The sequence below is a fragment of the Oncorhynchus masou genome, chromosome 25 (genome assembly GCF_036934945.1).
Source record: "Oncorhynchus masou masou isolate Uvic2021 chromosome 25, UVic_Omas_1.1, whole genome shotgun sequence".
Lineage (NCBI taxonomy): Eukaryota > Metazoa > Chordata > Actinopteri > Salmoniformes > Salmonidae > Oncorhynchus > Oncorhynchus masou.
In genome coordinates this window covers 31,240,232-31,252,899 of record NC_088236.1, presented here as the reverse complement: position 1 = coordinate 31,252,899, position 12,668 = coordinate 31,240,232, and the positions used below count along the sequence as shown (strand labels likewise).

The 12,668-nt window shown below is 43.9% G+C and overlaps 1 protein-coding gene across 1 annotated transcript in view; it reads right to left on the bottom strand.

The window, feature by feature from the left end:
• Positions 1-12,668, bottom strand: part of LOC135514110 (AP2-associated protein kinase 1-like) — a 58,332-nt gene that overhangs the window by 7,559 nt on the left and 38,105 nt on the right. The window contains 4 exon segments of the mRNA XM_064937327.1: positions 2,343-2,453; positions 2,962-3,138; positions 6,589-6,657; positions 6,856-6,960. Of these exon segments, the coding sequence (XP_064793399.1) occupies positions 2,343-2,453; positions 2,962-3,138; positions 6,589-6,657; positions 6,856-6,960 (462 nt within the window).

Genomic DNA, 12,668 nt, shown 5'->3' with positions numbered 1-12,668 from the left:
CTGACCCTACTTCTCACTCTCCTGGCTCACTGGTAAAGATCAGCTGACCTAACTTCCACACTCTCCTGGCTCACTGGTAAAGATCAGCTAACCCCACGTCTCACTCTGCTGGCTCACTGGTAAAGATCAGATGACCCTCACTAAACAACCAATGAGATACACAACCATTGCACTGTTCAGCTGTATCCATGCTCAATATGGGACTCGTTTCTCTCTCACATTCTGGGAAAAGTAGATCTGTTATCCTTGCCAATGGGCCGAGGACAGAAACCCAAATCAAACAGAATAGCCACAATAAAGCTCTTATTGGAATACACATGATCAATAACTAGTTAGCATGCATTCTGCCCAAGAGAGAAATGTCTTGAGCACCCGTCTTAATGTACAGTATGACCAAGAAGACGAGGGCAATCAAATGAATTACACACATTTAGAATAATACCACGAATGAGTCAACCTTTCCAGATAATTATTATACTTAGAGGTATAGTAAGAGGCAAAATGCACTAGCTCAATATGACCTTAAACTACAGGAAATGCACAACACGGGAACAATAATCCCAGGGAATGTTCAGATACATTTATTTTTATTTTTAATCTCTTACATAAAGCACAGCCAAGATAAACATGGTTGTGCAGTCAAGGAGATGGCTGTTGTAGAAGACCAGACAATCAGAGGCAGTTTTGGGGTAGCTAGACATAGCCTGTAAATGTCCACCATAACAGGGCATGTTGCAGAAGCGCTTTTGACCTCAGAATGACAGACAGCCAAACATTCCCAGGGGGCACCGGTGAACCACAGCAGTTTGAGAAAAGTTAAAAACACAGCAGGAGCCTAAGGACTGACAGCTCATTGGTCTCATCTGTATGGCCCATGCAAGCAGCTTGTGATAGTTCAGTCAGCGTCTGCTTTCCTAAAGGCCTGCTTTGCTCTAATGACCAGACATGGTCATAGCTGCTACAGGAAGAGTGCATACAGATAGCTAGGAGAGATAGAAGTACTATACTGCTGTGTTACATGGTCAGACCTGGGACACATACGTTTGCATAAACCCTGATCAAATATTGTAAAACAGCAAAGCCAATGGGGTTATGGGCAAGCCAGGCAGTATGTGAATAGCGTGGAGTTGAAACCGCAAGGCAGGACAAAGAGGAATGTTGACAGATGGATGACAGCGTGATAAAGACCACAGTGCAGCCAAGACAGAAGCAGACAGTCTGTCAGGACGGGGAGTTAATGCCATGTTGCTACCAACATGGGAATGCCAACGGCCAGGATGAATGGTTTGAAACCAGCGTATCAAGAAAGCAAGAGATGGAGGCGGGGGCACGGAGGCACACCAGAGAAAGTATTCTCTAGTCCACACTAAATCTCCTCCATTTCACCTTGCAAAGTGCTACATAAGTGCCTCTACTGCCCCCTCTCCCCATCATGTTACGACTGCAAGCTGCCCCTTCGACCTCTCGCTCCCACCCCCTAGAGGTCGATGAGCTGATCCACCAGCAGAAGGGAGCGGGCCAAGTTGGGGATGCTGGACTCTGAAGTGCCACTGTTGCTGCGCGAGTGACCACCTGAAACGTGCCAGAAAGAGAGAGAGGGACAGAGAGAGAGGAGGACATGGATGGAGCAAGGAAGAGAGAAGTGGGAGAAAGGGGAACCAGCAGGAGAGAGTAATATTTAGAGAGTATTTGAGAGAGAGAATAGGAGAAAGGACAGTTTAGCAAAGAATTGAGAGTTGGTGAAATAAAATAGGACAGGAGAGAGGGTGGGATGACAGGAGCATAAAGGAGTGAATGAGGAAGACGGGTAGAAAGAGAAGAAGAGAGAGAAAGTAAGCCAAGATTATCTATATGCAGCCGCAGCATTTCAGGGAAAGAGTGCTTGCTGGGAGGAGGACATCTTGTATGTTGTCCTAATCTCTAGAAGACACTACTCTTAAAAGATGGCTTAATGTTCTGCCTTTGGTGCTTCTGTTCTGACAGACTGTATAAAACAACTGCATAATGGTGCCTGCCGTTGATCGGAACTGCCAATTCTTATTGGCAAAGTTCAACCAGTGAAAAGTCAAATGAGAAACACACTGATGTGAAATCATGCTAGGATGGGGAGGGCTAGTTAATGTCACAGCACATCCAGCCATGGTTGCTCTCAGCAGGTGTAAGTGATGAACTAAGGTGTTAGCTCAGGTTTCTCAGTAATGGCTGTGCTCATTCGTGGTCCCCTGGCAGTTATGTGGGTTGAGGAAGGCAGCTCATACAGAACAGTACTTTGATCCTCTGTGTGGATCAATGAGACACATAGATCCAACCCTATCTACACACTGCTGGCCTGCCTTACATACCTTGGTTGTTGGAGTGTTTGGAAATGAGCACAGGGATGGGGTCAAACTCGTCCTCAGTGCCCTTCTCCCCAGCCTCGGGTGGCTGGAAGCCCAACATGAGGTAAGCAGATTCTGCAGGTGGAGGAGAGGAGGTGAAGGGGTGATGGAGGGGGAGGTTAGCGCAGCCCAGAAGAGAGCGAGGGAGGAGGGGAGTGTGCAGGGAGTACAGAGACAGACGCAGCCAGAGCAGTCACAGCATTAGTACTAAGCCATGCATCTGATGTGGCTTTTGTAAATGAGTCAATGGTCTGCAGAAGGTCCCACAATGTTGTGGCAGCTGTATAGCGCTACAAAGAAAGGGCCCTTTGATACAGGCTGCCAACATGTCTATCTCAATATCTCATTCCCCAGTTGAAATGATATAGTTCATGTTGATGTGAGTAATATGATAGTTAACTGGGTAGTTTAACATCATCCATTCAAAGGTTTCTTGGTGTTGAACATGTATATATTAGTAGTCTGACTGGGTGTTACAGCTGAGCGATATTGCAGGTCTGTGGTACTGTGATCAGAGGTCAGACTTGCTGTGAGGAGTTTCACCACAGGTATACAATATATGACAGCTGGAGAGAGGTCTTACCAGCAGATGTCTGGGCAGTGCCAAATGAGACTGGAGCTAGCTTGTCCAGACAGGAAGCAGAGCCAGGAGGGGCAGAGGAGCAGGAGGAGGGTGGTGCACAGATAGTTTGATCCCCAGGGGTGGAGGTGTGAGACAGCAGAGAGCAGCCCAGCAGAGAGTCCTCTCCAGCCAGAGAGTCTGAGGGAGCGGAGGCCAGGGGTTAAGATGGAGGGAGGAAGAAGGAACGAAAATGAAAGCCCATGAGCCTAAGCACAGAAAATAGTTTAGACCAAAATGAGCTTCATACTCTCAGAAATACAGTACCAGTCAAAAGTTTGGACACACCTACTCATTCAAGGGTTTTTCTTTATTTGCACTATTGTCTACATTGTAGAATAATAGTGAAGACATCAAAACTACAAAATTGCCTTGACAGCTTTGCACACTCTTAACCAGCTTCACCTCGAATTCTTTTCCAACCATCTTGAAGGAGTTCCCACATATGCTGAGCACTTGTTGGCTGCTTTTCCTTCACTCTGCGGTCCAACTCATCCCAAACCATCTCAATTGGGTTGAGGTTGGGTGAGCCAGGTCATCGAATGCAGCACTCCATCACTCTCCTTCTTGGTCAAATAGCCCTTACACAGCCTGGAGTTGTGTTGGGTCATTGTCCTGTTGAAAAACAAATGATAGTCCCACTAAGTGCAAACCAGTTGGGATGGCGTATCGCTGCAGAATTCTGTGGTAGCCATGATGGTTAACTTCTTCGATATAGGGGGCGCTCTTTTAATTTTTGGATTAAAAAAAAACGTTCCCGTTTTAAACAAGATATTTTGTCAGGAAAAGATGCTCGACTATGCATATAATTGACAGCTTTGGAAAGAAAACACTCTGAAGTTTCCAGAACTGCAAAGATATTGTCAGTGAGTGCCACAGAACTTATGCTACAGGCGAAACCAAGATGAAATTTCAAACAGGAAATGGCCCAGATTCTGAAGGCGCTGTGTTCCAATGTCTCCTTATATGGCCGTGGATGCGCCAGGAATGAGCCTACACTTTGTCGTTTCCCCAAGGTGTCTGCAGCATTGTAACATATTTGTAGGCATATCATTGGAAGATTGACCATAAGAGACTACATTTACCAGGTGCCCCCTTGGTGTCCTCTGTCGAAATTATTGCGTGATCTCCAGCTGCGTGCATGTTTCCATTTTCTTCAGAGGAGAAACACAACTGCCACGAATGATTTATCATCGAATAGATATGTGAAGAACACCTTGAGGATTGATTCTAAAACAACGTTTGCCATGTTTGTCGATATTATGGAGTTAATTTGGAAAAAAGTTTGGCGTTGTAATGACTGAATTTGTTTTTTTTTCTTAGCCAAACATGATGAACAACGGAGTGATTTCTCCTACACAAATAATATTTTTGGAAAAACTGAACATTTGCTATCTAACTGAGAGTCTCCTCATTGAAAACATCCAAAGTTCTTCAAAGGTAAATTATTTTATTTGAATGTTTCTTGTTTTTGTGAAAATGTTGCCTGCTGAATGCTAGGCTAATGCCTTGCTAGCTATCAATACCTCTTACACAAATGCTTGTGTAGCGATGGTTGAAAAGCATATTTTGAAAATCTGAGATGACAGTGTTGTTAACAAAAGGCTAAGCTTATGAGTGAATATATTTCTTTCATTTCATTTGCGATTTTCATGAATAGTTAATGTTGCGTTATGCTAATTACCTTGAGGCTATGATTACGCTCCCGGATACGGGATTGCTCGACGCTAGAGGTTAAGTGTGCCTTGAATTCTAAATAAAATCACTGACAGTGCCACCAGAAAAGCACCCCCACACCATCATACCTCCTCCATGCTTCACGGTGGGAACCGCTCATGCAGAGATCATACATTCATCTACTCTGCGTTTCACAAAGACATGGCGGTCGGAATCAAAAATCTCAAATTTGGACTCACCAAACCAAAGGACAGATTTCCACCAATCTAATGTCCATTGCTCGTGTCTCTTGGTCTAAGCAAGTCTCTTCTTATTATTGGTGTCCTTTAATAGTGGTTTCTTTTCAGGAATTTGACCATGAAGGCCTGATTCACGCAGTCTCCTCTGAACAGTTGGGGTTGAGATGTCTCTGTTACTTAAACTCTGAAGCATTTATTTGGGTGCTATCGGAGGTTCTGTTAAAACTCTAATGAACTTATCCTCTGCAGTAGAGGTAACTCTGTGTCTTCCATTCCTGTGGCGGTCCTCATGAGCGCCAGTTTATTCATAGTGCTTGATGGTTTTTGCGACTGCACTTGAATTAACTTTAAAAGTTCTTGACATTTTCCAGATTGACTGACCATGTCTTAAAATAATGGACTGTCATTTCTCTTTGCTTATTTGAGCTGTTCTTGCCATAATATGGATTTGATCTTTTACCAAATACAGCTATCTTCTGTATATTACCCCTACCTTGTCACAACACAACTGATTGGCTCGAACACATTAAGAAGGAATGATAGTCCACATATTAACTTTTTACAAGGCACACCTGTTAATTGAAATGCATTCCAGGTGACTACCTCATGAAGTTGGTTGAGAGAATGCCAAGAGTGTGCAAAGCTGTTATCACGGTAAAGGGTGGCTACTTTGAAGAATCTCAAAGCTCAAATATATTTTGATATGTTGAACACTTTTTTGGTTACTACATGATTCCATGTGTAATTTCATAGATTTGATTCCTTCACTATTATTCTACAATGTAGAAAATAGTACAAAAATAAAATCAAGACAGACCCTAGAATGAGTAGGTGCTTCCAAACGTTTGACTGGTACCTTATGTCCATCCTCAAAGTAGATATCCCCTGAACAAACCCCAAACTAGTAATGGTACTTTGCTGTATGTAGGAGTTGGACCATGACAGGACCATTGGTGCCCTCTAGAGGAGCAGATTAACACTACCACCAAAAGGTGGGAGAGGAGGGAAAAACTGCCTACTGCGTGATGTTGAGAGGTCAAACTCAGGGGCAGCAGACACGTTCTATCACTCAGCAGTAGCGGCCTTGCCCCCACATCCAGCCTACATTCACTGGGGAATGTCAGTCATGACACAAATATTCACACTGTGCTCAAGTTTATCTGGAGCATTATCAGCAATTCTAATTAAAAGTGCACTGCAAATGTTTTCCTGTTCGCCCTCAAGAGTACATCATGGCAATGGATCATAGCAATAAACCTAGACACTCACTGTCGCAACCGTTCCAGACAGTTTAGTGGACAGCATTGAAGAAATGGCGAAAGGGAATATTAATTTGGTGCAGGGAAACCTGTCAGCCATCCTTGGCAGGGTATGTTTGCGCAGGTTACTGATAAATTACCTGGTCCTTTCAACACCAAGCAATAGTTAACACAAAGGAAACAGCAACAGAGCTCCTGAACTAAGAATCATATCTCTGTATGATGTTGGTGCCAGAAAAAAAACATTCAATCTTAGTGTTATCCCAATAACTCATTAACTCACTTGTGGCACCACACAGAGCACACGTCATATTAATTAATGCAAGCCAAGTGATAATGTAATAACATTGCCTATATTATTTAAGGCTGACACAAATGTGTGGTAAGAACAGTAAGGTACAGTACAGGGCACGAACCTGGCAGGCTGGCTGAGACTGTATCCAGGCCCGGGATGAAAGAGTCCACACACATCTCAGCCTTCACTGCTGATGAAAGAGGAGGAGACACAGTCAGATAAGGAAATGAATGAGAAGAGAGAGGAAACCAAAGAGCTCCCAGCTCCAGAGAATAAAAGGTAGATGAGACAGACTTCAGTTCATAAACAACCTGAAACATCTCTAATGTGTGGAGAGGATACAGGAAGGGGAGAGGAAGGCATGCAGACAGGCAGAAGAGCCTGTTACCATTGCTGTTCCCCTCTGCAGAGCTGCTGAAGGGGTCAGCCAGGGGTAAAAGGTCAGGGAGCAGCAGAGATGTCTCAGGGGACTTCAGTCCCTCAATCAGCTTCTCTGTGAGAGGGACAGGGGGACGAGAGGAGAGGGCAGGGAGGAAGGCATTGAAAGAGAGAAGAGAATGTGCATTAGAAAAAGATGAGCAGGGAGAGAAAAAGGGAGACGATGATGTAGGACTGAGGACAAGGGAAGATGCAGTGCATTCGGAAAGTATTCAGACCCTTTGCCTTATTCCACATTGTGACGTTAGCCTTATTCTAAAATTGATTGAGGGGAAAAAAATATTCAATCTACACACAATATCCCATAATGAAAAAGCAAAAACTGTTTGGCATTTTTGAACATTATATAAAAAAAAACTGAAATATAACATTTACATAAGTGTTCAGACCCTTTACTCAGTACTTTGTTGAAGCACTTTTGGCTTTGATTTAAAGCCTCGAGTCTTCTTGGGTATGACGCTACAAGCTTGGCACACCTGTATTTTTGGAGCTTCTCCCATTGTTCTCTGCAGATCCTCCCAAGCTCTGTCAGGTTGGATGGGGAGCATCGCTGCACAGCTATTTTCAGGTCTCTAAAGAGATGTTCAATCGGGTTCAAGACCGGGCCACTCAAGGGCATTGAGACTTTTCCCAAAGCCACTCCTGCGTTGTCTTGGCTGTGTGGATAAGGTCCTTGTCCTGTTGGAAGGTGAACCTTCGCCACAGTCTGAGGTCCTGAGCAATCTGGAGCATGTTTTCATCAAGGATCTCTCTGTAATTTGGTCCATTCATCTTTCCCTCAATCCTGACTAGTCTCCCAGTCCCTGCCACCTGAAAACATCCCCACAGTACGATGCTGCCACCACCATGGTTCAAAGTAGGCAAACTCCAAGTGGGTTCCCATGTGGCGCAGTGGTCTAAGGGACTGCATTTCAGTGCTAGAGGCGCCACTACAGACCCTGGTTTGATTCCAGGCTGTATCAAAACTCGCCATGATTGGGAGTCCCATAGGGAGGTGGACAATTGGCCCAGCATCGTCTGGGTTTGGCTGGGGAAGGCAGTCATTGACAATAAGATTTTTTTTTAACTGACTTGCCTAGTTAAAGGCACTGTACGTACACTAGGCTCATACATTATTTTTTTTAAGTAGGCTGTCATGTCCCTTTTACTGAAGAGTGGCTTCCATCTGGCCAATTTACCATAAAGGCCTGGTTGGTGCAGAAATGGTTGTTCTTCTGAAAGGTTCTCCCATCTCCATAGAGGAACTCTGGAGCTCTGTCAGAGTAACCATCGGGTTCTTGGTCACCTCCCTGATCAAGGCCCTTCTCCTCCGATTGCTCAGTTTGGCCAGAGGGACAGATCTAGGAAGAGTCTTGGTGGCTCCAAATTTCTTCCATTTAAGAATGATGGAGGCCACTGTGTTCTTGGGGTCCTTCAATGCTGCAGAAATGTTTTGGTGCCCTTCCCCAGATCTGTGCCTCTACATAATCCTGGCTCAGAGCTCTATGGATAATTCCTTCAACCTCATGGCTTGGTTTTTGCTCTGACATGTCCTGTCAACTGTGCTTATATACACAGGTGTGTGCCTTTCCAAATCATGTCCAATCAATTGAATTTACCACAGGTGGACTCCAATCAAGTTGTAGAAACATCTCAAGGACGATCAATGGAAACGGGATGCACCTAAGCTCAATTTTGAGTCTCATAGCAAAGGGGTCTGAATACCTCTTTTTATATATATATATATAAATTAGCACAATTTTCTAAAAACCTGTTTTCACTGTGTCATTATGGGATATTGTGTGAAGATTGATGAGGAAAATGTTTTATTTAATCCATTTTAGAATAAGGCTGTAACATAACAAAATGTGGAAAAAGTGAAGGGGGCTGAAAAATTTCCGAATGCACTGTACATACACTAGGCTCATCTAAGTACAAATGAGAACATGATCGTTATACTATCAAGGTGAGAATTAGTTGGTAACGTTTGCAAAGTCATTCTATTGGCTGGGTATTTTGCCATGAGGAATGATATGAAGACACCGGCCTTTTCCTTTACTCCTTCAGCAGGCACATTCGAAGGTTAGGAAAAACTCAAATCAATCCTTGGGTGATGACAGAGTGCACAGACCATGCTTGAGTAGAGGACATGTTAATTTCAGGCGGGTAATACCATTCATGTCAAACAAGTATTGGAGAAAAACAGCATGCCTTCAAAAGGACTGCTAGCCTTAAATCACCAACATCATTCCATCCCACCAACCAACGACGTAGAGACGAATACAAACACACAGCAGCTAGTCAGTATTTCATCTTTATTGGCTCATTAGTTGACGGACTAAAGAGCAAAATTTCAGCCTCACTCAACAAAAAAGGTTAGCTACCATAGTACCATTCCACAGACTAGGCCTACATCACTGACCGTCTTTACACATCTCTTCTCCACTTTCATCACTGAACAAGTGTTGGATCAGTCAGCACTGTTAGACACCTGACTGACAGCATATCCTTGTTAATAAGTAACGTTGCTGGGTGTCCCAGCTCCGTGCCACAGACAGATCAGGAGGACTGCCTTCAGGATGTGCCTCTCCAGCAGGTTAGTGCATCCAAACAGTGCAAACCAGGTGCATGCATGTGAGTAAGTATCTTCTGGGTCAAAACCTAAACTCCATACATACTTACAGGTCACTGGCTGCTATGGAGAGACAGGGGGGCAGAGGACCTGGGACAGGGGCAGGGGGCTCAGAATATGACACAGCACAGCTGCCCATTTGCCCTCTTTACTAAAGGGATAGAGGTCATAGGTCACAGGTCAATGATAAACTGCTATGACACAAAGTCTGAACTCCAGAGCTTTATTTATGCTGAGCAAAAATATAAATGCAACATGTAAAGTGTTGGTCCCATGTTTCATGAGCTGAAATTAAAGATCAAATGTTTCATATGCACAAAAAGCTAATTTCTCTCCAATGTTGTGCACACAATAGTTTACATCCCTGTAAATGAGTATTTTTCCATTGCCAAGATAATCCAGCCACCTGACAGGTGTGGCATATCAAGAAGCTGATTAAACATCATGATCATTACACAGGTGCACCTTCTGCTGGGGACAATAAAAGGTCACACAGCACAATGCCACAACTGACTGCAGGAATGTCCACCAGAGCTGTTGCATGTTCATTTCTCTACCATACCGCCAATGTTGTTTTAGGGAAATTAGCAGTACCGCCAACCATCCTCAGAACCACAGACCACGTATAATTACGCCAGCCCAGGATCTCCACATCCAGCATCTTCCCCTGCGGGATCGACTGAAACCAGCCACAGGCTGACCATCTGTTACGCGAGTGCAGCATCAAAAGGACCTTGTGGCTGCAAGGAGCCAAGGCAAGTTGCTAGCTACCATTAAACTTATCTTATAAAAAAACAATCAATCTTCACATAATCACTAGTTAACTACAACTGTGGGTTTTCACAACTGAAGAATTTCTGCACAAACTGTCAGAAACGGGTCTCAGGGAAGCTAATCAGCATGCTTATCTTCCTCACCAGGGTTTTGACCTGACTGCAGATCGGTGTCATAACCAACTTCAGTGGGCAAATGCTCACCTTCAAATGGCCACTTTCACACTGGAGAAGTGTGCTCCTCACGGATTAATCACGGTTTCAACTGTACCGGGCAGATGGTGGCGGGATTATGGTATGGGCAGGCATAAGCTACGTACAACGAACACAATTGCATTTTATCGATGGCAATTTGAATACACAGAGATATCATTCCATTTATCCACCACCATCACCTCATGTTTAAGCATGATAATGCACGGCCCCATGTCGCATGGATCTGTACACAATTCCTGGAAGCTGAAAAAGTCCCAGTTCTTCCATGGTCTGCATATTCACTAGACATGTCAACCATTGAGTATGTTTGGGATGCTCTGGATCGACATGTACAGCAGCATGTTCCAGGTCCCGCCAATATCTAGGAACTTCGCACAGCCATTGAAGAGGAGTGGGACAACATTCCACAGGCCACAATCAACAGCCTGATCAACTCTATGGGAAGGAGATGTGTTGTGCTGCATGAAGCAAATAGTGTTCACACTAGAGGTCGACCTATTAAAATCGGCATGGCCGATTAATTAGGGACGATTAAGTTTTCATAACAAATCGGTAATCGGCCTCTTTGGACGCCGATTACATTGAAATCCACGAGGAGACTGCGTGGCAGGCTGATCACCTGTTACGCGAGTGCAGCATCAAAAGGACCTTGTGGCTGCAAGGAGCCAAGGTAAGTTGCTAGCTACCATTAAACTTATCTTATAAAAAACAATCTTAACATAATCACTAGTTAACTACACATGGTTGATGATATTACTAGGTTAACTAGCTTGTTCCGCATTGCATATATGTTAATTTATCATCGAATCACAGCCCACTTCAACTTCGCCAAACGGGTGATGATTTAACAAAAGCGCATTTGTGAAAAAAAGCGCAATCATTACACCAATGTACCTAACCATAAACATCAATGCCTTAAAATCAATACACAAGTATATATATTTTTTAAACCTGCATATGAAGTTAAGTCATTCATGTAAGCAGGCAATATTAACTAGGGAAATTGTGTCACTTCTCTTGCGTTCAGTGCAAGCAGAGTCAGGGAATATGCAGCAGTTTAGGCTGCCTGGCTCGTTGTGAACTGTGTGAAGACCGTAATTAATTTGCCAGAATTTGACATAATTATGACATAACATTGAAGGTTGTGCAATGTAACAGCAAAATTTAGACTTAGGGTTGCCACCCGTTCGATAAAATACGGAACAGTTCCGTATTTCACTGAAATAATTAATGTTTTGTTTTCAAAATTATACTTTCCAGATTTTACCATATTAATTACCAAAGGCAAGTATTTAAGTGTGTTTATTATATTACACTATAGTAGTACACTGCTCAAAAAAAATAAAGGGAACACTTAAACAACGCAATGTAACTCCAAAGTTCTATTTTGGTTTCATCTGACCATATGACATTCTCCCAATCTTCTTCTGGATCATCCAAATGCTCTCCAGCAAACTTCAGACGGGCCTGGACATGTACTGGCTTAAGCAGGGGGACACGTCTGGCACTGCAGGATTCGAGTCCCTGGCGGCGTAGTGTGTTACTGATGGTAGGCTTTGTTACTTTGGTCCCAGCTCTCTGCAGGTCATTCACTAGGTCCCCCCGTGTGGTTCTGGGATTTTTGCTCACTGTTCAAAATGATCATCACTTGTGATCATTTTGACCCCACGGGATGAGATCTTGAGTGGAGCCCCAGATCGAGGGAGATTATCAGTGGTCTTGTATGTCTTCCATTTCCTAATAATTGCTCCCACAGTTGATTTCTTCAAACCAAGCTGCTTACCTATTGCAGATTCAGTCTTCCCAGCCTGGTGCAGGTCTACAATTTTGTTTCTGGTGTCCTTTGACAGCTCTTTGGTCTTGGCCATAGTGGAGTTCGGAGTGTAACTGTTTGAGGTTGTGGACAGGTGTCTTTTATACTGATAACCACCCCTCATCACTGTCAAACGCTCCCTAAAACACTTCTGTGAGCAGGCCTTTCTAATCGACCTGGCCCGGGTATGCTGGAAGGACATTGACATCCCGTCAGTTGAGGATGCCTGGTCATTCTTTAAAAGTAACTTCCTCACCATTTTAGATAAGCATGCTCCGTTCAAAAAATGCAGAACTAAGAATAGATATAGCCCATGGTTCACTCCAGACCTGACTGCCCTCGACCAGCAC